The 25153-nt window shown below is 39.5% G+C and overlaps 1 protein-coding gene across 1 annotated transcript; it reads right to left on the bottom strand.

The window, feature by feature from the left end:
• On the bottom strand, nt 1-20558 carry LOC149300512 (tyrosine-protein kinase transmembrane receptor ROR2-like). The gene is made up of 9 exons (XM_089485017.1): nt 20552-20558; nt 20346-20423; nt 10039-10326; nt 9340-9370; nt 4060-4187; nt 2702-3016; nt 2167-2412; nt 1755-1960; nt 1-1419 (listed from the first exon to the last, which is right to left on the bottom strand). The coding sequence occupies exons 1-9, from the start codon at nt 20556-20558 to the stop codon at nt 1-3; spliced, it is 2718 nt and encodes a 905-aa protein (XP_089341143.1).
• Between the last annotated feature and the right edge of the window lie 4595 nt (nt 20559-25153).

The following is a 25153-nucleotide window of genomic DNA, read 5'->3' as shown; positions in this document are numbered from 1 at the left end:
TTAAGCTTCTGACTGAATGTCTGTGTGATCTAAATGTGACGTATCATTATCGCCAAGCAATTCTGTCTCTGGTACAGAGCTTTCCTCTTCTTCTTGGACAGGGTTTTGTGATACGTCTTCATTGCCCAGGTGCGCCTCGTCAGTGCTGTCTGCAAGGAGAGCAACTCTATCCGCCATGGAATTATTTGAGGGTGCTGTTGTGACACACCCCGTGCTGGTGGAACCGCTGCCACTGTGATGGGATCCAGGCTTTTGAATCATCTGCGGTGGCATCTGCTGAGGAGCCATTTGCATGGGTATTTGAACTGGGTAAAAATAAGCAGCCATTTGCTGATACCCATTAACTGGTATGTACAGCTGTGGAGGTGGAACCATTGGTCTAATTTGTCCTTTCATGGGGAGATACTGAGGTTGTGGAAACTGCTGTGGCTTCTGCTTTGGCCCAACATACCTTGCATTGCTGATGTTGCTAACTGGACTGGTGCTAAGAGAACTTGTTTGGGTGGTATTGCTTGCACCCGAGGTCTGTGCTGAGCTGTTATAGTTTGACATATTTTCCCAGGTTCTTAGCCTTGAGTGAATATCTTTGAATCTAGGTCTTCTGGCTGGGAATTCACTCCAACACTCTAGCATAAGAGAATATATCCATGCAGGACAATCATCTGGACACAGGAGAAGTTGACGGTTTCTGATCATTTCAATAACATCCTGGTTGGAATACCCACAGTATGGCTGCAGACCGTAGCTGAAAATTTCCCAAAGGACTACTCCATAAGACCATATGTCAGAATCAATTGAAGTCTTCCCATACATGATTGCTTCTGGTGACATCCATCTTATAGGAAGCAGTGAATTGCCCATCAACTTGTAATAGTCTGCAGAATATACTTCCCGGAACAAGCCAAGGTCTGAAATTTTAACACTTAGTTTATCAAACACTAAAATGTTCCTGGCGGCCAAATCTTTGTGGACAACATGGTGACTAGAAAGAAACTCCATCCCCGCAGCTATCTGAGTCACAATGTGAAGGAAATCTGCTGGTTCCAAAGTAGACTTAACAGTCTTGTCATCATCTGTGCTGCCCACATCAGAATGTGGAGATCGCATGACAAGAAACTCATGGAGGTCACTAAGAGGAGAATAGTTAAATACCATGCTCATGGGCTGCTCCTTTGTTACCGTGCCAAGAAGACAAACGATATTTGGATGCTGCAGCCTGGACCTCATTGTGGCTTCATGTTTAAATTCTTCCCGAAGTGCAACTTCTACTTTATCTTTCAGAGTCTTTATGGCAACAGTTTGTGTCTGTTCTCCTGGAGCAGTGCCAAAAAGATGTCCCTTATACACTTTTCCAAAACGATCTTCACCAAGTTCCTCCATGAACCTTACACTGGAGAGACTGATCTCTTTAACTTTGTTCTATAAAAAATATATATATGTAAAATTATGATCAATAAAAAAGGTATTCAGCTGTACATGAAAAATGGCAGCAATAAGGCATAGTAAGCTATTTTTAATTCAATGTAAGCAAACAAATAGAAATAATTTCAGTATAGCAGCTATACAAGAAACATAATCATCAGGGTTGGGGTTTCCACTAGGTAAGTAGTTAATATAGCGTAATTAGAGAAAGTGTTGGTACGTAGTGTCATGCTCACAACCAAGACCCATATTCTAAAGGGGCAAGAAAAGGAAAGGTTGAAGGGATTATGTGTAAAAAGTTCCCCAAAATAAATACACATAGGTCTAAGTACCTGTTGTTTGTGTTGGTTCATTAGAGGCATTTCCATGTCCTGGCTAGGTGACACCATCAACTGGCGGCGTTGTGGTGTGGCCTCTGATGACTTCTGCTTATTTCGACACATGCAGACTAAGAAGAAGAGGCAGGCAATCACAAGAGGGATGGCAATGCTGGGGACCAATATGTAAAGAATCTCCATCTTTGTGTTCTCTCGGGTATCTGTGAACAATGAACAAAGGCCACGTTTAATACAGATGAATATGCATTAAAATGGGGCTAGTTATAAACTATCATACAGAATACATATGAGTATCTAAAGATATCAAAGTTGTTCTATATGTATCTACATATGCCAGCAGCCCCTTCTGGAAAATAAGAGATTGCAGTTTCAATATAAAGTGAATTTATTAAAGGTTGATACTTACGGCAAGCTGGCACTTCACAGAGTTCCATGCGGACATTCTTGTTCATCGTAAAACACCAGGGACCCTCCATCTGGCCACCCGGATTTCGGCAGTAGGCATGTCCACCTCCGATTTCTGGGTAATCTGCGCTGTATATCTGGTGACTATGGGGAAACTGGCTACTCCATGGCTGACACTGGTGACCGGACTTGGTCACGCTAACAGATCCTTTGTAATCAGTCCCAGTGCCATTATAACACTGTTGGTCTGTAGGTAGAAAATGTAAGAACGGTAAAATCTCTGAAAATTGGCAAGATGAAATCACATAGAGAATGTATTGAACTAAGCGCTAAAGGAATGAAAATAGTTATAGACGAACTATTACTCAAAGGGTTAAACCAATGACCACACATGGATGCGCAGCACCAGGACAAGGCAATTGTGCTGATGGGAACCAGACACAATATATTAGTAGCCTTGACATGTATCTCAAGGAAGAGACTAATGCAAGACAGCCATGAACCGATGATTTTGAAGTGTTAAAACATCAGCTTACATCTGTTCATTCTCTCCATCGGAATTCCAATCCTCATGCAGTTGGCAGCTTCAGGGCTCTCTGGGAGAGGAAGTTCTTCGCAGTTTGGAAGATGAAGCTGCATGAGTATGAGAGGGTTGGAGCGGGCGATGTTGTACTCCTGTCTGCAAAGCTCATTTTCCAGTACCTCGCACTCATCCCTGCACAGTTCCCGTGGTTTTGGGGTGCGTGTGCTCTCCTCACAAAGTGGGAACACAAAGTGGCAGAACGACGGGATGGCAAACTGAGAACACTGATCAGAGAGATGAGTCGATGTGCCAATCATGGTAAATGCGGCTGAAGGGAAAGAGCAAAACAGCTTGTTTGAATACAATATAATAGATAGACTTGGTGAAAGTTAGTCTGATGAATCAAGGGTTAAATGTATTCACTATACACTTTTCCTCTACATGAGCACATTATATTTTAGTGGAACAAACAGCATTCAACACAATTTACTGCTGCGGACTGTATGGCTTGTTATCCTTTCTGAACACTAGATGGAGCCAAAGTAACTCAATCAAAAAAGCCCCCTTTCTGTACCTGGTATGTTTAAAACATAAATGAAAGTATAATACTAAATTCCAGTTTTAAGCTTTGATATTTTACAGTCTTATAGAGGGCTATCTACCTGAAAAATGCTATAAAAAAATGCCAGGCGCACCGTTCTGAAGGACAGCGTTAAAAAATATTTTGTTTAGGAGCCATACATTTTGGTGAAAAACTTTTTTATACAACATCTGTCCAGGCCTGTGTAAACTTAAAGTTAACTATGCTTATAGTCTGATTTCACGTCAAAATGGTGGGGGAACAGTATCACTGTTTCACAAGCAAAGTAGGTTTTTTTGTATTTGGTTTCAGGCACTGTTTTCCCCCCTCAAAATCACGCCCTTTCTATCATTGTGTTATTGGGGTTTGTCTTTGGTCACAGTGTAACAGGAATTGGGTCAAAACCAATTGTCCGGAGGGGACTGGATTAAAAGGGACACTTTTGAAAAAGTTTTTGTATGATTCGGTGTAAAGAAGTACTTTTGTTTTGTTTGTAGCATCTCCTCTTTTCTACATGCCTGTTAACTAATCAAATAGCTGTAATCATTTCTGATCCTGTCTTCATCAGACCAGAGGCATAAAGATCCACATGAAATCGCACTTTTTCATTTTAACAAGATGGATCACAAAGCTGCAACTCCACAAAAGTTAAACAACACAGCATGCATCTTATTTCCCCCTTCATGCTTTTACGTTGCTAATAAATCCACAATATTCTTAAGGTTAGGGAATGAAAAAAAATCACGATCCGAAAGAAAACTCGACACACAACTGTTACTTGTAATTCCTACCAGTAATTCGGTTTTCAATTTCCCCTTGCATCTGCAGGGAGTCCACATAAATGCTCCTGTTTCCAATGAATCTCGCGCAAGCGATTCCTCGGTATGGCTGACAAAACCCATCTTCCTGGTAGTCATCCCTGGAGAAAGAAGGGGGGGGGAACACACACACACACAAAAGATTATTAGGAGTAAATCTTCAGATGTCTATCTGTCAGACATCCCCAGTGTGTTCCATAAAACATACATAGGAGAACGGTTCTGGAATGGATTAGCTTCCCCGCCAGGTGTGGAGTTTAATGAAATGACATTAACGTTTTCACTGCCGACTTACAAATGCTATGGATCAAGTTTGAAAAAAAGGTTTCTGAAATTAAGTGGATATAGGGAGCGATCACACGAGAGGCAGTGAAGTGGTTAAAAAAGTTAGAATTCTAAGAAAAGGATGGCACAAAGCAAGATATTGTTTCAAAAGCTCAGATGGTGTTTAAAGCAAAGTGTTGTTAAAGTAATGAAGACAAACTATACTGCAACTATATTTTTTTGACCATTTGTTATTTTTTTTATTTTCTTATATTTTACAAAATGAATATTTATTGCATTCTTGAAGCAGACCTAGTGAAATGATGCTATAATATCACTAGATCATCGCATGAAAGTAAAATGGGAGCAAACGGCCCATAAGAGCTGGCTGATCCGAAAATGTCAGTGGTTACCCAACTTTGCCAATGTTAAAAACCCGAGCATTACTATATTTACCTTTTAACATAGTTACTGGATTACCCAAATGCCACTGTTCAGGCCAAAAGTGCAAGCTTTTCAAACATTATTATTTTGGTATGCATTTAGTTTGCTTGCCATTCCCCACTTAATGTTTGCATAAGAGGGGCACGGAGGGGCTAACGCTGTGACACTCATTCCAGCAATTCAAACGCAGCCTCCTATGTACTGGAGGTAAACTTGTCAGCCATGTGTCAGGTTTGTGGCAAACAAAATAAGTGTTGACCTGATAAGCATAAAAAGGAAGGCTAACGGGTTAGGCGGTGTATTCCATGGAGTCACACTGAACGTTTGGCACAATATATCTGAAAATGCCAATATTGTAACCAGTGGAAACCATGCTGTGTGGCATTAAGGAATTCACAGAGCTCTGATCATGCCCTTTACTTGGGTTGCCATATTGGCCTTTTTTTGTGGGGCACATTCCACATCTTGCTGACTAGTACATGTGAAGTTCTGCTCTGCGGTATGTGGACTGTATCACTGAGTAACTGAATCCCTTTTGTAGGTCTATACTAGACTTGTGCGTTCGTATTCGCCCCAAAACTAACACGGGAACGGGCGAATATTCTAAGAAAATGAAGATTTTTTTTCCCGAAGATGAACATGAACTTTGCCGGCACCCAAGTTTAGCCTATACACCCCATATATTGGTAAGGGGCAGCACTTTACACATGCTGGTGATCACCACTTGAAACGTATGTTCCTCAACAAAATGGCCAACATGACAACCCTACCATGGACATCAAGCGTTTAAATGTCATACAAAGTTTGAATGTGAAATGCAGAATAGGAGTTGTACAGTAATGTTTTGTAATAAAGACCAGTCCAAAGGGTTGCTTGGCGAGGTAGTGGGCAACCATTTGGCACCCCATGGGTTAATCCACTTGGCGTTTGCAAAAAAATTGCTAAACACAAAGCTTGAAACACGCCACGGTGGGGACTGCTTCATTTATAGCACAGCTGCGGTGTGGTAGCACACAATTCACATCCTGGGGCCAGGGGGCCGTTCATTGAAGGAAGGAATGCAGCATGGCTACGGGGCATTCCAGCTGTCCTGATCACAGGCTGTTAACCTTCTCCACATTTTACTTTTACCATTTGGTGCTCCATTGTCAGAAGGATCATTAATTAGCTATGGCCACTTCAAATGTGATTCGCAGGGCATTTAAGAAAAGTGCTGAGCGGTTTCCATGGTAGGACGATGAGTTCTGATCCAATTTTAGAAAAGTTGAACCAAGAACTATGACAAAATGGTGTTATGCAATAAATAATTCATACCAGTATAAGAATTCATGGTAATTTATAGTAATTCAAAATGGGAAATCTTATGCCAAAAGTGCGGCTACATAGCGCGGGTCCCTGGTGAAACACGTTGAAGTGCGGCCGTTTCCCTGTAAAATTTAGAGGACCGTTAGCAGCCCCGCTTTACTGGAAAATTAACAGTGCTGGAAGTGGGCATATTTTTGTTAAAATGAAATTTAAATGCTTACAGCTGTTCGTAAAGGATATTGCATAAAAGTGCTGCAGTCTGACTTGATTTGTAATTCATAGTCCCACAGAAACGTTTAAAAGTTAACAATCACTAGTAAATAAACCTCAGAAATAAAAAAATAATAATATATCTCCTTTTCAGGAATGTTAAAAAGAAAACCCTTTCTCCTTGGTTGCTTGACAATGCCTTTGGTAAAGATGTTATCTTTATTGGCTATAATGGATTGCAAGCTTTCAAGACTATCAAGGTGTCTTCGTCAAGCATATTATACCGGGTATAATATAAATCAGGTATAATATGCCTATATTCATCTTTACCTTTACGAAATTTGCTCTCTTTCGGCAGCTAACACGGTACAGCTCTATACCTTAAGAAGACTTAGTAACCCCAGGACTGACACATTTGTCATACTATAATTCTGATCATCTGGATTTAGTTTTGTTTTAGTAGCTTTACTACAATATATATATATATATACACACACACAAAAAAAAATTACATCAGGGGAGGAAAAAGGGGCAATATGGGAACCAAAAGAGATACTGTTTCCCCTGAATAGAGACACATGAGATGTATGGAGCTCTTTTAATAAAATTGTATTATGTTATCTTCATGTTGATTATGCTATCTTTATGTTCATGCCAAGGTTTAGATTTTTTTCAAAGCTCTTCCAGTTGCGGGACTGGCTGCTTGGGTTTTAGTGTCCAGAAAACTACCATAAAAGCTACGCTGTATTACGTACGTTAAAAAAATGATTTGCCGTGGCTGTAACCGTTACTGTCTGCAGGGGGGAAACCCTTTTTCTCTGGAATGCAAGGGGTCAGAACCAAAATGAGGTCTAGAGTGAGGTTTTGCTCTTGCGGGAGAGGTAATTGGGAACAGTTGTCGCTGCCGCAGTACCTGGAGAGTGGGGGCATTAACCCTACTGGCTTCCACCCTGGATTTTCTTTTGCCCCGTGGCCAAATTATAATTTTGTTAGTAATTGATATGACTATTAACTTGGCTTGTATAGCTCAGACAGTAGTTTCACGTAATAACAAAAAGTGGTTTGAGAGAAAAAAACACGGTAAGTTGTTCCTCCTTGCAGTTCTGTTATTCTTGTACTGCAGGTCCATCATGCCACCTCTTTCAGAAAAGACACGCTCACGTTCTAATCACGCCACCCAGATTAGACACTCTCATGGTTTAATCAAACACCCTTTCCCTTGTGAGTAAAGTTCATTCCCTTTCTTCTACCTCTGCCATTTAAGAATGACAGAAGAAAGGCATTCAAAGGCATCTAGATGATCCATAACTCTTTCGGATTCTTGGCACAGGTGATGCAAAGTTATGAAGACCCTTTACCCCAAGTCATTAATTACACTTCATTCCCTGGGTACAGTCTGGTGGAGTAGCGAAGTTTTAATATAACTTTTTTATGTGTACAACCCACTTAACGCCTTTAATCAACATTAAGCCCAAATATAGGAGCAGACTGCTATCATTCCCTTTAGATTTCTAGACAAAAATCATGTAGAATGTATCATCTGTAGTGCTGTAACTGTGCTACTGCATGTTTATTTTCAATAGTAAATAAACAATGTATTTTTATCATCGTTATTTGGGTTGCACAAGATCTTGCAATAAGTAATTAGTAATTAGTTATTAGAATGTCATATTTTGCCCTTTAAAAAACAATTACGATTTTTAAGGCCTAGGGAAGAAAAAGTAATTTGTTTCTAATGCATTTCCTGTGAGCTTGCCAAAGCATGCAGAATATATTACTGAGACCCTTCCTAAAACACAAATTACTGAATCTTCATGTATGTCCCCTGAACAAAAAAAGTTCCTCATGTTACCAGTTCTACTGAAAAGGTATTCTGTGTATCCACTACCTTTTCCTTCAAAACAATAATTTGCTCTTTTATAAAATAAAGAGTATGCTGCAGCCTGGTTGGTTTATTACAGGATGCACGCGAGTTCAGTAAGCTTGTAACGTCTGAACTGTACGTTGGCCACTGAAACACACATTAGCTTTCTCCTTTATTATCCATTAGTTTTACAGACTTACCATTAAACCTCACAATCCGAGCAGCAAGTATGGACTGCGCAGACCGTGACATTTCCCATGACAGTCTAGCGAAAAAACAGTCAACGTTTTATAGCATAATATAACGTGCAAGGTACTTTACAGAGCGAGTCATATTTCACGTTTTGCAGAAGCCATGCTAATGGCCGTACGCGTTAGCAGACGATGGATTTACACCTCTGAAAAGAATCCTGTAGATACGCCAGCAAAATTTCATTGAACACACTTATACCGCTCTGTGGCAAAAAGCCAACGAAAGGATATGAAGGGAGAAAATGAATGTTTTTCAGCATGGCCACTAGCTGTTCTCTTGGAAGCCCCATTGCCACGTTTATTAATTCAGGGGTCACTGTGACAACACATCGCCTTCAACGATGGATAAAACGTAAACCAAGATCCCTTATAGACCACACACTACAACCTTCACAATATTACACACGCTAATCCCCATAATTCACACGGGAAGGGGAAAAAATACGTCTGCTACTTGTTATCCGTGGCTAACGCACCAGATTTTCAAGATTTAGAATTTTTACCGATTTCAAATCTGCCACAGTGCCACCATAGGAGGGGGCCCGAGGTGCTACTAACACGTTTCTGGTACAATAAATCAGAAGCTCTTGTGCGAGGATCCCCCTTTGCAAAAGTAGTGGGAGCAGAGTGTACAAAATAAATACATTCGCAGTTGTAATTTCATTGTGATAATGGGATGTCATGCTTAAGAGGGTTTTCACAGTTTTTCATTGCTAAATGGACTTTAGTCCCTTACATGGTTACATTGTTTTTAAAGTAATAGATTATCGGCTAATAATGACAAATAATCCCTTTTCTCGGACAAAGGTTGTTATGAAAGACAAATAATCCCTTATCGTGGAACCATTACTCACTGCGGAGAAAATGAAATCCTGCAAAATAAAGGCACAATATTGCACGAGGCATAGTACTTACTGGATGTTGGGATTTGGGCTGTGTGTTGGTCCTGCACAGAGAGAAAAAAAGAGCGGTTAAAATATGCCAACTCAAGGAAGGACTGATGATTTCTGAACGTGAGAATTAATACGAGCAATTGTTAGTCTTCTTGTGACAGCTTGGTAAGAACATTCAGGCCAACTCATCCTTATAGTTTCTATAGTCTAAATTATTTATTATTTGTCCCTTCTGAGGCTGGAATGGCTCGTATTTACAAGTGGGATGTGCTTCCGCAATCAGTGGCACTGAAATCTGGCTGGTGTATGGTATGCTCTGCCAGTTGTTTGTGAACTGTTGGCTACAACCAATGAAGTGCCAGAGGTCAGCGATGGTAGCGCTATAATATAAACAACCCAACATATTTCACCAGTTCATTTACTGTTGGATTTTGTTTATAACGAAAAGTTAACATTCTACTGACTGTTGGTTCACTTGCAAAGCTTCAAAGCTCCAAAGTTCTACCATACCCCAAAGTATGTGAACTTGGGGTTTGTCTCATCGGTGTACTTCTAGCAGTACCTCAAAACCATTAGAGTACCTGCCAACAAAGAGTTGTAAAGTATGGGTACTTGATTGGAAAAATATAGTAAAATGCATTATATTCCACACTATCCTCCAGAAATAGCCCATGAATATTATTTCACACACCATACATTAAATCTCACACTAAAAGCTTACCAAGCCTGACGAAGAGCACTCCGGTGGCAATGATGGTCTTTATCCCGTTGGTTGCCACACACTGGTAATATCCGGTGTCTGTAGTGTCCAAGTCTTGTATCCTCAACCGTGAGCCATATTCGGTTTTCCTTATGGTAATCCTTTTGGGTTCCTGAACCACCGGAGCGTCATTTTTCAACCACTTCACATTGGGAAGTGGATTTCCTGCTACTTTACAGTGGAGGGTGGCGACCTGTCCCTGAACGATGGTGATGTTGTTAACAGGTTCCAGAAACGTCAGGAAGTAACCTGGAGGATACAACAGAAAAGGTCACCGGAGATCAAACTGCAGTTGGGGTAAAATAAGGTGCCTTGAGGCACACTTCTTCAAACTACTTGACTAGAAAAGTATAGGGTTTCATTTAAATGCAAGCACTTCTGATAGATCGGTGCTTTTGTACACACACCATTACGGGTAATACAAACATAACAAAGGCAAAGGAAAACCCATCAACAATGAAAAAAGAAGCCTGTTTGCACTCACACACGCTTACCTTTAATAATAATGGCAAGTACTTAACAATACTAAAACATTTCTTATTTTTAAGAGCACTATAATGTATTTTAATAAAATGTTGGTTTATACGCGAATAAAATGTTTTAACACAATGTGTGCCAAAAAAAGTGTGCAAACCCTTGCAATTCAGTAAGTGTTTTGGATATCTAGCACCTCCTCGCCTACATCTTCAATGCCCCTAACAAAAAAAATTAAGTGAAAGCCTCAGTTTTAAGAAGAAAAAAAAATTGAATTATACATATACAACCCAACTCGTGCTTCTTATTTTGTCCAAATTTGGAAAGACAAAAAATAAGCAGCGGTCGAAGGGGGGGGGGGGGGGAGTGCATGTGTCTGGCGTGGGCATCAGCCAACTGAGAAAGCAGAGTAAAGAAAGAGCAATTATTCGGTTATTACAGTTCCGGCAGCAGAACAAAAACATGATCCTATTGCACACATACTCCAGGGACTTCAAAGACTTGGTAAGGCTGCAGCGAGGGATTTACCACTTACCTCTCGCTTTTTAATCCTAAATACCAAGCTGTATAAATAAGTCCAGCGCAAAACGCTAATGTTACTAAGAACGTTTTTCTTGCTCTAAAATAACGTCCATGTTTTGATACAGCTACAGTAGCCCTAAATATTTATTCTAGGAAAACACATTAAGTTCAACTTAATTAAGATGTATAGTATGGAGCAAGTTCAGCAAATGCTCAAGCTGATTAACACAATAAATGGACAGGATCAGCTAATAGAGAATAAAGATTTCCCCTTGTGACACTGTCAACGAATGCCCATTCACCGTGGCATAGCAAACAGATGGAAGAGGCAACTATCATTTTCCTTAAATTAGCCCTGGGGGCGCTAGTTTTACAAATTAAGAGCATTTTCCTTGTTTTTGAACATCAAAAGCAATGAAAGTGAAAATAGCATAAAAAAGTTAAACAAGATAAAAATAACTTTGTTGTTCCAAACTACAGTCTGTACGGGCCACAGGAACAGCACTTTTTGTGAATGTTACTTTGCACGTTGGCAGTGATATTACGGTATCACACGTAGCATTGCATGTAAATCAATAAAATGTTACACCGCTGGCAAGAGCTCAACTGTTTGGTCCAAGTGTGTCACCCCTGCTATAATGCCACCCACTGCTAGATCAGGCTGTTACATGTTGGAAAGGACCTGTCTTTGCCTTGCCAGTGTATTACCTCATATGAAAACATTACATCATACTTGGTGTATGAATCAAGCTGCTGTTTTCTAGGGTTATTACTACAGTTACGTGGGCAAATATACATACAGTACTTGTTTGGACACAATTATGTAGCACTCGGGAGTGGGGCCACACTGGGACAAGATTGAGCCCGGGCATACTTGGGAACTCTCTAAAGGAGCAACATAAATATTAAACCTATTAATAGCTGATCAGAAAGATTTTATTTTAGAGACTCACTAACGGGGGTAACTGACATCAGTGCATTACGATGCATTACACAAAAATAGCCTGGCCCCTTTTCCACAAGATACCCTCTGTGGTTGGCCCTTCATAATGCATAGTTGATACATTTAAGAGGCTACACAGCTATCATACGCATTAAAGTGCATAGGATGGCTGGAGTGTCCCTTTGAGGCAGGTTCCAGTGATGAAACCACTAAAAAAGCTTTCTAAGGAAAGAAAATACACATTACATTTTGCAAACACACATTGTATCAATATAACAGTAATACAGAAAACAAAATGTTACTGGAAAAGGCACATTGGACAAGCAACAAAATATGTTTTATTCTGGCTTCAAACTGTGCCCTTTGTATGTCTGTGTAAAGTCTACTTGTGCCAACCACAACCATGTTTCTTAAACTGGAACAGATTTATGAGTCTGATCAGTATGCATTACCGTACGACAGATAAAAGAGCTGAGCTCTGTAGGGTGTACAATGAACGCGTGGCAAATGGTGTTCAATGGGGTTTGCATGTCTTGGAGAAAGACAGTTGTGGCACCACTAGAGTATTCGGGAAGAGGAACGTGTATTTGGGATCAGCAGTAATGTAATAAGAAGCAGCTAGTGTTGGAAGCTGAGCCTATAACTATTTCTCCTGGTCTGGAGGAAGAAGAAGCATTTCTCTGTTAGTACAAACGCTGCCCTTGTTTTAAGTAGAAATAGCCCTGGGATTCAGAAAGATTTGCTCCAGCAGGCATCAAGTGCAACAACATAACGCCAAAGAAGGACACTTTTGTTTTAGGGGGTATGTTTACAGGCGTGACTTGGGGATGCGGCTATATTAAGACATATTATGTGTGATTACGACCAAATGATGGCTGTTTCTAAGGTGTTTTTAAGAAGATTTTACTTACACAATTACATATGACTGTTTCTTTGTACATTATTGTGACTTTTAGGGCTGAAGAACACACTGATACCCAGCAAACATTCTGATCTCAGTAACATCAGGGGAAGAAGGTGGGATCGTGGGGTTTGGGACCTAAAGAGGGTCACCAAAGTACCTGACTGACTCTAGACGTTGCATGTGGACTGCGGAATTAGAAAGAAATCTTGTCTATGGTCAATTTAAATGATCAGGAATGGAATTTGCTGTTCGGCGAGCATCTAGTGCACACATCAAGCCTGCACACAAAGCGGGGGTCAACTGCATGCTGGTAAATATTAGACAAAACGTGTTATAAGCAACAGAGGTTTATTATGCCCTGCTGATTAATTACAAGTTTGAGGTTACTTTAAGTGACAATTCTCTATAGTGTGTTAAATGGCATAGAGCAGATAAAGAGCTCTCAAGTGGACTGCCTGGGGAGTAACGTGTTCAGTCATCGGACACATTCCCTTCACAGCCTCCTACAAAAATACAAATAGCACACAGCAAAGCAAAAAAAACAGGCATACAACTTACTTTTACACAGTTAGGTTTACAAATAGCACTTTATTTTTTGTTAGCTTTAATTGTAAGGGGATGTGAAGAGAGAAATATGCTTTGACAATCCACTTTTTTTATAAAGGTATTTTATATCCCGGTAAATACCCAGAAGTCAAAAAAGTATTGTAAAATAATGAACAGTCAGTGCCGATGTTTATGTAAGACAAAAGGCCTCATTTTTGAGGGGCCGGAGCTGCAATAAAATATGGAATGGCATATACATGGTTTACACAGGGAAATCAGTGGCCTTGTAATCCTTTCTTGAACTGCCAAATAAAACAAAACACCCAAGTCTGTTTGACAATTCACATAAATAGCAGCAAAGTAATGCACGCATAGTTCATTAAGTGGATGGTTATGAGACCTCCTGCAATCTCTGTGGGGACTGTATGATCAGATATAACCACACATGGCCACATTCCGCAAGGGACGCAAGAATGTGTATCTGAAGCATTACATCTCTCCGTGATGACTTAACAAGAGCTTTGTTCCAAAGACAATGGGGTTATACTTTTAAAACAGACAAAAAAATATTGTGGTGCAGTCACCATGGCAACCAAAGCAATGTTCCCTCCGGCATCTCGAATTTTACCACAGAATTGCTCTTATAAAAACGCAGACTTTAACTCCAGATAAGAAATGTTTGGTCCATCTATTCTGCCCATGTTTCCTGATGAAGGCTCAAAGCTTAATCAGTCCTTGGTCTTAGATTCAGGATAGCTATATGCCTATCACATGCGTATTTAAAGTCCCTTATTGTATTAACCAATAACACATCTTTTGGGAGGCCACTTCCTTACTACTCTTTCTAGATACCATACAATATATTGAATGTCTTAGTGAAATCCAGCCAGTTGCAGGCAAGAGGCGAGCCCACCAGATTTTGTCACAGGCTAGGTTTGTTTTCGTATGATCTGCGTGAGCACCAAGTAACTCAACTGTGTCTTTAAGAGGCATTGATAAAACTATTTTCCCAATTCTGTAGACATAACATGCCTCGGACAGTCATTCCTAGGGTTTCTGTTCCTGCATTTCTCATCAAAAGTTAGGGAGCTCAGTCACAGAAAGGCACGTAGTCTTCACATATAAAACGACATGCCTTTGTTTACCCAGCCAGGAGACTGAAAGCTTTTAGGCTGCTCATAAAATCAACTAACCACATCCAGTAAATGAAAGTCCTTTTCCTTACAAGGATAAAGGGAATAAAAAAATGTTCAGCCTGGTAAATGCTGAGCACTGGCTACATCTGACATCATTTCCAGTAGAGCGTTGGCATTGTTCTACTGAATTCATGCTTGAGTGCAGATTACAGGGAAACCCACACCAACTAGAAAGATAAAGACAGTGCGGAGACAACCACCAGCGTTTAATCTCTTCCCTGGAGATGAAGGCTGATCACAGGATGCTACTGATATATAAAGTACAACATAATGATGCATAGGTTCTTCATCACTTTTGCAAGCAGGGCATTATAGACAGTCAAGGGCATACATGGGGCTGTAAAGCATTTATTTTAATTAACCATTTAGAAGCTAAAGGAGTGAGTACCACTCAAACCTTGGAACTTTCAGAAATGGCTCACCTTGAGAGCCATTGAGAGCAGGCTGGACTCACATAGCGCCTATCTTACATACACTACTTTTCCCTCATACTGACCCTGAGTCCCAAAAAACAGCTGAAAATTGAGAGACTCCATGTGAAATTGCCACGTCTCAATGTATGCTTTTACTTCGTACATTGCTCGTCCAGTGGGAATCTATGCATTTGGAACAAGAGTAGTATAACACTACAAAGTGATTCAACAACTGCACTTCCCCTCTAATATCTAAAGCAGGCTCACATCAGGATGAGTATATATCTTTCAGATATTCAGTGGGAACTTTGATTTAAGAGTCAAATATAGTTGATTGGTGCATTTGGTAATGCATGTCACCCAGTCTAATATATTATAGTACTTAGCAAGGATTGTATTTCACATTCTACTAATTTAAATTCAACATAAATGTTATAGTTATATCCATGCTCTGTTTATTGGATCCACATGTACAGCATGGAATTTAACTGAAACAAATCTATCCTGAGAAAGGCAAACAGTTAAACTTAAAATAAATCACTTAAAATAACCACCACCCTGACTGGGAAATGCACCATATGGTCAAATGAAACACACATATGCAGTATGTATGTATGTATGTATATATATATATATATATATATATATATATATATATATGCACATATATATATATATATATATATATATACATATGTATATATATATATATATATATCCCTGTCACAGTGGGAATTGTTGGTCATGTTGGGTGGGACTTTTAGTTCAGATTGCCCTAATAAACAAATTATTCTGTAGCACACCAATGTATATTTTACCAGTTTTTCATCATCCACTCAGTGAAGTGTCAGAAAAGGTTTAAATAGCTGATTTAGTGGTTTTTGACAGTTTATTTCAGGTCTTCACAAGAACCTCACAGACGATTATTCTTAAATGTAATCTTGTGCTGACCTGCCAGAAGAGATCACCTTTCACTTGACCCTTTGCACTGTCATTGCCAGATGTCTGCCGTTCAGGTGGTGCTGCCGAGCGTCGGTTTTCCATTTGTCACATAGGATAAAACAGCAATTTACTCAGCATTGTTGCTTTGATTTGTATGTCTGCTAAAAGGCGTCTTCACTGTTTAAACCAGAACACCTACAGATTATTGGAAATATTGCTGACTGTCCAACGTCCCCAGGATTACAGATGTGTAACAGAGGTGAATCACACTCTAAATATGCCGAGCATTGCTCTGTAACGGAAGTGTCTACATTCCTAATAAATCCAAATATGCCCTGAAAGCATTACTATAAATGTTCCAAGACCTGCTGGTTAACCTCATTTAATCAGTCTACTTAACTGAAGTGCATCAAAACCTGACATGGTATTTCTATCTCCCAGCAGTGATCCACTTCATGGATTTCTGAGGATCACATGAGTCCTTAAAAAACAAGGAACGTAGGGGTCATATACCGCTTATAAAAGCTTAGGCTGTCTAGAAATGGGCCATTCAACTCTGTTCATCTAGAGGCCTAAACAGGCCACAATTTTGGATATCCAAGCTGTAGCCCAGACATTGCAGTTAAAACTTCAGGCAGGGATACAGGGAATTCTTGGCCTGTTTGTGGCCATCAAGGATTGGAGTTGCACAGCCTTGGTCTAGAATGTCCTTGGTGCCAAGGATATACAAACAGCAGAGAATTGTTCTTTAAAATTCACATTAAAATAACACATGTAGAGCTAATACTGCATGGGGCAAGCAATTCCACAGCCCAAGTCACCCTCAATGTTGCATTCAAACTGCTTCATGATTAACAAACCAATTGTTTAGAAGTACATATTCCTGAATCAACTGTATAAAATATGTTTTGGGAAAGATGGAAGCTCTTTATACTGGTAGTTCATATATTCTAGAAGCCCTCCCAATACATCTTTTGAAGATCCCCTGTACAGAAAAAAATAGCTTAGTGTAACATTACTGGGAGCACATTTAGAAAAGAGAAAGTGCCCTTTGAAGTCATCTTAGCTGTGCCATCCAGTCACGTTACACTGTACAGGCGTGAACTCCTAATGTGATAATGACAATGACACAAGGTCACTTTTTCCTACATATTTTTCCCTACAGATGTCACTCCTGGGGAAACACTTTTGTTTGGCTCTTTGAATATTCTAATGGCTGCCCCCAGGAGGCCATCCAACCAAAGCAGTTGGAATAGACCTGTGTGGTGTTAATGGAACAATAATGTTCTCCCACAGCTGGAGGGCTGTGCACAAACTGGATGCTTGGTTGGGAGTCTGTATAAAAAAGCCTTTGAAGAGACTTTCACGGGTGAGAGGAATAGTTATGATCTGATGGAACGTGTAAATACAGCAGGGGAACTGTGAAAGCAAGGAAGATATTCTCACAACAGAGCTGGTACACCCAGTTCAATGGTACTACCATGTTTTTGATCCCTTGGTACAAGGCTGCTCAGTTGCATGCCTTTGGGCCAGATGGCCCTCGAAAATAAAAAGGTTCCCCCTTTGTCCCATTTGAATCCTATAATATCTCATGCCTAACAGTTGTACAGGGCCATTATTTATGTTGCAGCCATATATATTTACTAATAAAACATTGCATCATTATTTATATGCACATCATGTTTCTTGCAATATATCCATATATTTTTTTAAAAAGGATAAAATATGGATTGATGTTTTTCTAGCAATAACCCCCCCCCATATAATCACTCCAAGCTAGCTGTAAATGATAGGAGCTGAGCTTGACCCACAGCTAGTTCCAGGTTGGTGACCCCTGCACTAAAATACAATTGCATGTAACACAAATATCTGAATGAAAGGCTTTCATTGTGCAGCTGGTATTGGGGATTTAAACAGTAAATATTTAGAAGTAACAGCCCCTGACCTGCTTTATACAATTCCAGGAACCAACTGGACAAATTGGCAAAGTATTTGTTCGCACTGTTTCGTTGTATTCTAAGTAACAACTGTGGATAATAAACAAGGCTAGATAACAAATGTGCAAATGTATATTGATACACAGACAAAGAGGTATGGTAATGGTTTCAAACAGATCGTCTTACTCATCATAGTGTGAGGTAACTAACCAATGTGGAAGAACACAATCCAAGTTTGTTGTTAGCAACACTACTGAATGTCTTTAGGTGACATGATGGCCCAGCACATAATAAGACATCTACCCTGTAGGTAGAAAGCATATGAACATAAAATCTAATAGTTTGGATTTTGTAATGCCAGGGGAGCACAAAGCTTGAAAGTGTGGTGGACCACCATCTCCCTACGACTGGCCAAATATCATAGAAGGTTAAGGAGCAATTTGGGTAGAAAGTGGTAAAACTGGAATGATCAGTAGTAATTTCATCAATTAGTATAGTAATTCCTCCACTGTTACCACCTTGAGCCAGAATTGCTTGTTACATGTAATCCTCAGCAGCTGGGCGACTATCTTTTGGCTTCAAGGGACTTAAGTTTCCTATCATTTTCTCTTTGGAAATCGGCTTGTTCCTTTAAATATCCCTACAGCCACACTGAGTGTTACAAAATGTCATATTCCATTCTGAAGGAAGTCACATTTTACCCGTTATTTTCTGTTTCATCTGAACTGTTCAAATCTGAGTGATGGATGCACGCTCATACTGCAAGCCAACGCAATGTATGTGTAAATAAAGGGGTCTGTTTTGTACTAAGAGATATGCTTGTTTGTATTTTAGGAGGCAAACCTGAAACATTAATCCCTGCCTAGGTGATAAATGCCAACTGCAGGGGTGAGAGACCTCCATCCACAGAATAAACAAAATACTCCTGAAAACACGTCTGACTAATTACTTCCTCGGTGTGTGCCGGCTCAGGCCAGAACACCGCTCCTGCATGACGGCTCAAAATCCTCACTGCGTGGGGAATTGCAATAGTGTGAGTTGTGAATTGAGCTTGGATACAACTCGTGTATATTATAGGCTAGATCATTGTTATCAAAGTAGTAGTGGTGAGCAATCCATTGTATACTGTATTATATAATTTAATGGCCCATGCCACACTAACCCCACTATACCATGCCCAGTGCCATCCCTATGGTCCAGCCATTCCATTTTTTACTTCATTTTACCTAAAATTATAAATTAGATTTTGTGTTTCATTTCTTACTTAAGAAAGCAATGCCTCAACCTCCTATATCTGGAGGTAATTATGTGCATTCAGCCATCCAATATAAGAACAATGCAGACAATTACATTTGCCCATATGCAGTAAAGCGGATTATACTACATTCACAATTTCTTCATCACATATCCCATTCTACAAACGCACGTGTTCACAGGCAAGAAGAACATTTGCGGTCTTTTTGAGCTTTACATTATTGTTTAAAATGAATAGGCTTCCAATGACGACACATAAAACTCTTGGGTTTTAGGGCCACTAACGCCATTATTAGTTTTCCCACTGAAAATGTAATATTCCCACCGCAGGTCTACAGAGCAGTCTCACAGAATGCACGTGGCTGTAGCGTACATAGATTTTATATAGCTGCTGTGTGGTCAGGGTGATCAGACAGGTTTATAACAGAAATAAAGCAGAGACCTATTGAAATTTTCTTTTTAAGAGCAGCTTATACAAAGAACTGTGGAACTGCATGACGTTAGCACACAATTTAAACATATTCTCCTATGCAGAATTTAAAGTTTTCTCTGCCACAGACGTCACCACGTTTTCTGGGGTTTGCTTTTATTTAGCTGCACGGTTTATATTCATGCATTTTCATTTAACGGTTGGAATGGTTAAAGAACGGTAGCTAGTGAATAAATATGAAAATATTTGGGGTTAGGTGTTCGGTTTCCAAAACATTGTGGTTATTGGTGTTAAAATGTTAGACAGAAGTAATGTGTGGCCAAGCTAACAAAGAGGAGACCTCACGGCTGTGAATGTGGTCTGTATCAAACCAGTCTACTCGATGGACTGCACTTTACAACACCATTCAGTGGAATGTGACGGGGATCTGGCTGTCAGTAAGGAAATTACGCACTGGTCACCATATCTATGGATGCGCTGCAAACACCACAGTTTTGACCACAAGTGTTTGTTTCCGATTTTTTTTAAATCATGCTTACTAAATAATGTTTTCCTGATGCACATTTCCCCACTTTATTGGATTCCAAATCTGTGTTGTTTGAAACCTTTGGTTGATAGATAATTACTACAGAACTCTAGCAGTGTGGTAGCGGATTATAGGTCCCCTGTAAGGTATTATAAAACGTATATCTAATGATGTCACTTACCCCTTGGTGTCGGCACAAGTCGGTCATGGCTATCCACTTGCCCCAGTGGGTCATTAGAATCCGGTAACTCAAATTCACCTGCAACGTTAAAAAGGGTATATAAATTCAGTTGTTCTCATTATTTACTCTACTCAGCTAGTCCAGTAAACATAAAAAATCTGATTTTATATTTTTACTGTTATTTAAATACCACGAACATATCGTACACTTCATTGTCGACATCAATACCAAATATCACCAGCAATTCCAATTAGTGCCTACAAACAACAGGTAGAGCTAAATGCAGAGGTAGAAAAATCTCCATAGAGCTCGTTCAGCATTTCGGTTGACCAGCTATCCCACCTGAGAAATAGTCTGGGTTTCTCAGCCTTTACGTGGTCTTCTATGCCAGTGCAAGCACATGCCTCCATTCTTCCTTGTGCTGTGCTATCAAAAATAAGGATTTGCAGCACGAGGAAGAGGATCCTCCTTGGTAAAGTAGGTCTGTGGAGAACTGTCCCTGGTCAAGCCTTGGGTAATAACCCTCATCACTATCTGCTCTCACACTTATTAGATGAGGGTGTTAGCAGAAGAACATTCAAGTCACGTAATCATCAATGAATGTACCCTACTAAGCTAACTACCATATTTCACACTATATGAACTTGTCATTTCTCTATCTGTTTTTACTTTTAACGTGTTGCAATAAATGTACTTAGACCTTTCAGTGCCAACTGTAAGTACAGTACTGCACTATAGTTGTGTTAATATCCTTGCATGGAAAATTGTACACAGGCATCTGAACAAATGCAGATTTCACGCTGAGGAGTATTGAGCATTATTCTGCTGCTACACATTATCAAGCTAGGAATTCCTAGCTCAGCCTCGTTAAAATCCACCCTGCATGGCGTACATGCTCCCATTCACATTCTAATTTCATTTCGTGCATCTATTAATTTCCTTATTGGTGGGGAACAGTTGGTCTTGGGGCTTTGCCTTTGGCCAGGCCAAAGGCATCTACTGTTACATAAAAACATTTGTAATCAATTTTATGATTGCTTTCTTTGGCAAGCTACACAATGTTTATTTTCACAATGTAATGGCATAGCACTTAGGAAAAAATGAGTTATTTGAGCTCAACGACAATGGGCACATTGTGCACTGAAGCAAATACTTGTAAGTGGTGGTTTCAAATATATTACATGTACCCATGAGTAGGTTCTCAAGACAAATGCACTGCTTAGAACTTAGAAAACAATTGATGCGTGCCAGGCAGGCCTTATTAAATCATTTTGAATGGTTTAATCATTACAAATATCAAATCTAGAAGATTGTTGGCAAACTGGAGCAAGCTTTAGAAATGAGACATAATATATATCGTCTCATCTAAAGAAGGATTCTGGCACACTGTCATTCTGTAGGATTATACTGATGACCGCTAATCATTGTGGACACATGGGAGGTGAAAACAGATTTCACAATCTAGCCAGCCTCAATGGGTTCCATACTCTATATTGACTGAACATACAGCAGAGCTCACTGGGGCTGGCCTTCAAGGAGCATAGTGACGTAGGTCAGATGAAATGTTCAACTCTCATGTAATGACTCGGTTTAGAGAATAGATCTCTATGTAAAATCTTCAGTTCTCTCCTCTCCAGGCATGTTGCACATGAAGGAGTTGTGAAAGTATGTAAGAGATTTGCGATCCATGGTTTCTAAGTTGATTTATATAGTTAAGTAAGAGTTTTGTCTTTAAACTAAAACAATGTAATGTATATATGATTTTATTGAGTTTCGTCAATGTAGCTTCATTTGAAGGCATGTTCAAACCTCCCCTTTTCACTGAACATTTTTTGTTAGTGACGTGATATTTTTTTAGGATCAATTTATTGAATGGTTGATAAACAAAGTTGGACAAACGAGTTTGTAATTTTGATTTTGAATAGAATTCAGTACCAAACAATGTATTCCACTATCTGTAAAGACACTCAGAAACCTTATCTGTTCTTTCTACTTCAAAGACAAATCGACTGCCCAAGTAGCTTTTAAGCCTGTGTCATTTTATCTTTATCTGGTTGACCCTTTAGCTCTCTGAACAACACTAAAAACCCCTTGGTATAAATCTTTACTTCACATAACCACTTGAACAGAGGTCATGTTGTTTCTTTCGGCTCGCTTCAAATGTGATGTATGCAGCTGCCTAATATCGGCACTGCTAACAAGATGTTTTCACAAAAGACAAACTGTGCTAATTGCATCTGTGAATTTAATTAAACATTTTTTGGATGGCATTCAGAGAAATGAAATAAATCCCTATTCTATTCACAGCACCTGATCCTTGCAATCCAGCAGCTTTTGAATGTTTATGAAGTTCGTGTTTTAATTAGCCCCTTCTTTCTCTCCTGGGAGTAGGTTCTTGCCAAACCCATGTAATAAGAACCTTGCATAAGTACTGAGATTTCCACACCCACCAAACACAAAATAGGCATTGAAATGTATGCATCAAAAGATGTGAATAATTAAAAAAAAAAACACTTGCCTAGCCTACACTTACTTCTCAATTGGATAATCAAATTTTAGGCTTTTGATATCTACATAGACAGTTGTGGACCCCCCACCATCTCAAAAGGCCACTTTTGTTTTAGTGGGTGTTGAGGGCAGGGCTATTGAATAATAATAATTCCCAAGGATATTAAGGTGGGTCTTCAATGGTTTCAAGAGGGACTTTGGAGTAGTTCATGGTGTAGCTGTGAGATAAGTCACTGGTATGAACAGTATCCTCGGGCCAACTTGGCCTGTGCCTTCCAGTAGTGAAAGATTAGCGTTCGGGCCAGGGGAATTAATATAAGGCATTTGTATTTAAAAACGTAGAAAGCATCCCAGGTACATAATCTGTTGTCTGTCAGTAAGTTTGTTTACATACTTTGGAAAGAAACCTTTTGTACACATGGCTGAAATGAGAGGATACTTTTCATACTAATAATTTAGTGCAATCAACAATTAAGTTTCATGCACATATTAATTAGATCCAATTATAGCCAAGCTGTTAATAAGATATTTTTGGACCCCAAAATCGGGACAGATGTTAAATCCTACTAAGAACACGCTCTTTATTTCAGTTCCTTCTAATATTTTGTTCATAAAAATTAACTTTGTTGACCTTCTAAGAAACTCCAACCTTTGGTGCTCCTCAGACAATAAGCCCACTATACACTTTGACTGGGCTGCCAAGCTGATTACTGCGGCTGTGAGAGACTCTGGCTACTTAGCATGAATAACGTTCTTTCACTGAAATTTGGGACCACCCTCCCTGACATCCCCCATTCCACACCCCTTACCTTCAGTATACATGGCAATTGACTGTATGAGTTTGTCCACAACAGCTATTTGGTGAATGGTCAATGAAGCTGAATCAGATAATTAAATCAGTATTGTAGATTATATGTCTTTCATGCAGGCATACTAACATGAATGATAACTCATCCAGCTAAATAACGTATAACTCATGTGGTTTACCTTAGATGCTATGCATGGAAATTTACAGCAATTGAATTATAGGGGAACTCCTACATTTTTTTATTACTAATATCAGATAAAAAATGAGTTTTTGAAAACTGTGCATTTGTTTAAAGTTTTTGTTTTTTCATAATATATTTTTAGGGAGCTGCATATATCCTGAATCCTTATCACACTACGGTTGTAGTTTGAAGCATTTATGTATACATTAGATCTGTTGTAATGTTGTGTCAAAAGTATAACCCTTATGCTGGCAGAACATTTAATATAACCTACTATACAAAATACTTGCCTACATAACATTTTTCTTGGGGGAGTGTTTCATTATTTGCTGTATATTTAGGAAAAATGTGCAACTATTATTAAGCTCAACATTGGTGTGTATTGCAGAGTATCAAACTTCATCTATTTTATATAATATCTATTAATAAACCGTTCTTTGTTTTGTGTTAAAGTAACCTCCTGTGAAGGTATTGCTTCTTTACATACCTGGTTTCCAAGTCTATAGAAACAGAAGCCTGTAATACATGATGTGTGAACATACAAATGCCCGACCTATCAGCCCTATCACCCCGGCGGAACAGAAGTTCAGCAAAATACATCTTTCCAGATCAAGTTCAGTGTTGATCAGGTACTTTATTGTACACTGTGGCAATAACGGCAGGGGTATGGAGCCATAAAAGATCTACTACACACTGACTGAGCTCGGGAACTCAACCAACAGTACAGATAATATCATGAAATATAGAGATGCCATGTTAGGTAATGTTTATGGTTTTTCTATCACTAGTGGAACATCTTTGTATAATGAATAGAGTAGATCTTCACTAAGAAAGCAGCTGCCATGGATAATTATTAGTTGGGACTTGCCAAAGTTTATACAAAAGGCACTTCCTCATGTGTCTGATTTCACTTTGGCTAAAAGGGACTCAGCGTGAGTGCTCCTGTGCAGGTGTACAGGCTTACATGAATCCACGTGGCTCATATGGCTCATATGGCAAACCGACTGAGTGCCAAGTAAACAAGAACACGCTGTAATCCAAGCAACGCTGCAACTTACTCATGCATGGAATCTGAAGAAGAGACCTTTTTCTACGTCGGCCCAATAAAAGGTATAAGCTTCAAACTTGCTCATGATGTACTCACCATCCCAACGTGCACACACCAACTTTCAGCTTCACTTCTCATCCCTGTACAAGGAAAAATCTATGGTCCCTGTCTAGAGGTGCTTATGATTTATTGCTGATGCTGTCTGAAATGATTTAGTTTCATTCAAGTTAAGCTTGCAACAACTCTAGTTCAGTCACATCCAC

Source organism: Sceloporus occidentalis, unplaced genomic scaffold (assembly GCF_023333645.1).
Source record: "Sceloporus occidentalis isolate IW3139 unplaced genomic scaffold, rSceOcc1.0.p SCAF_24, whole genome shotgun sequence".
Taxonomy (NCBI): Eukaryota; Metazoa; Chordata; class Lepidosauria; order Squamata; family Phrynosomatidae; genus Sceloporus; species Sceloporus occidentalis.
Note: the sequence above shows the minus strand (reverse complement) of the source record. Positions and strands in the feature narration are given on the sequence as shown.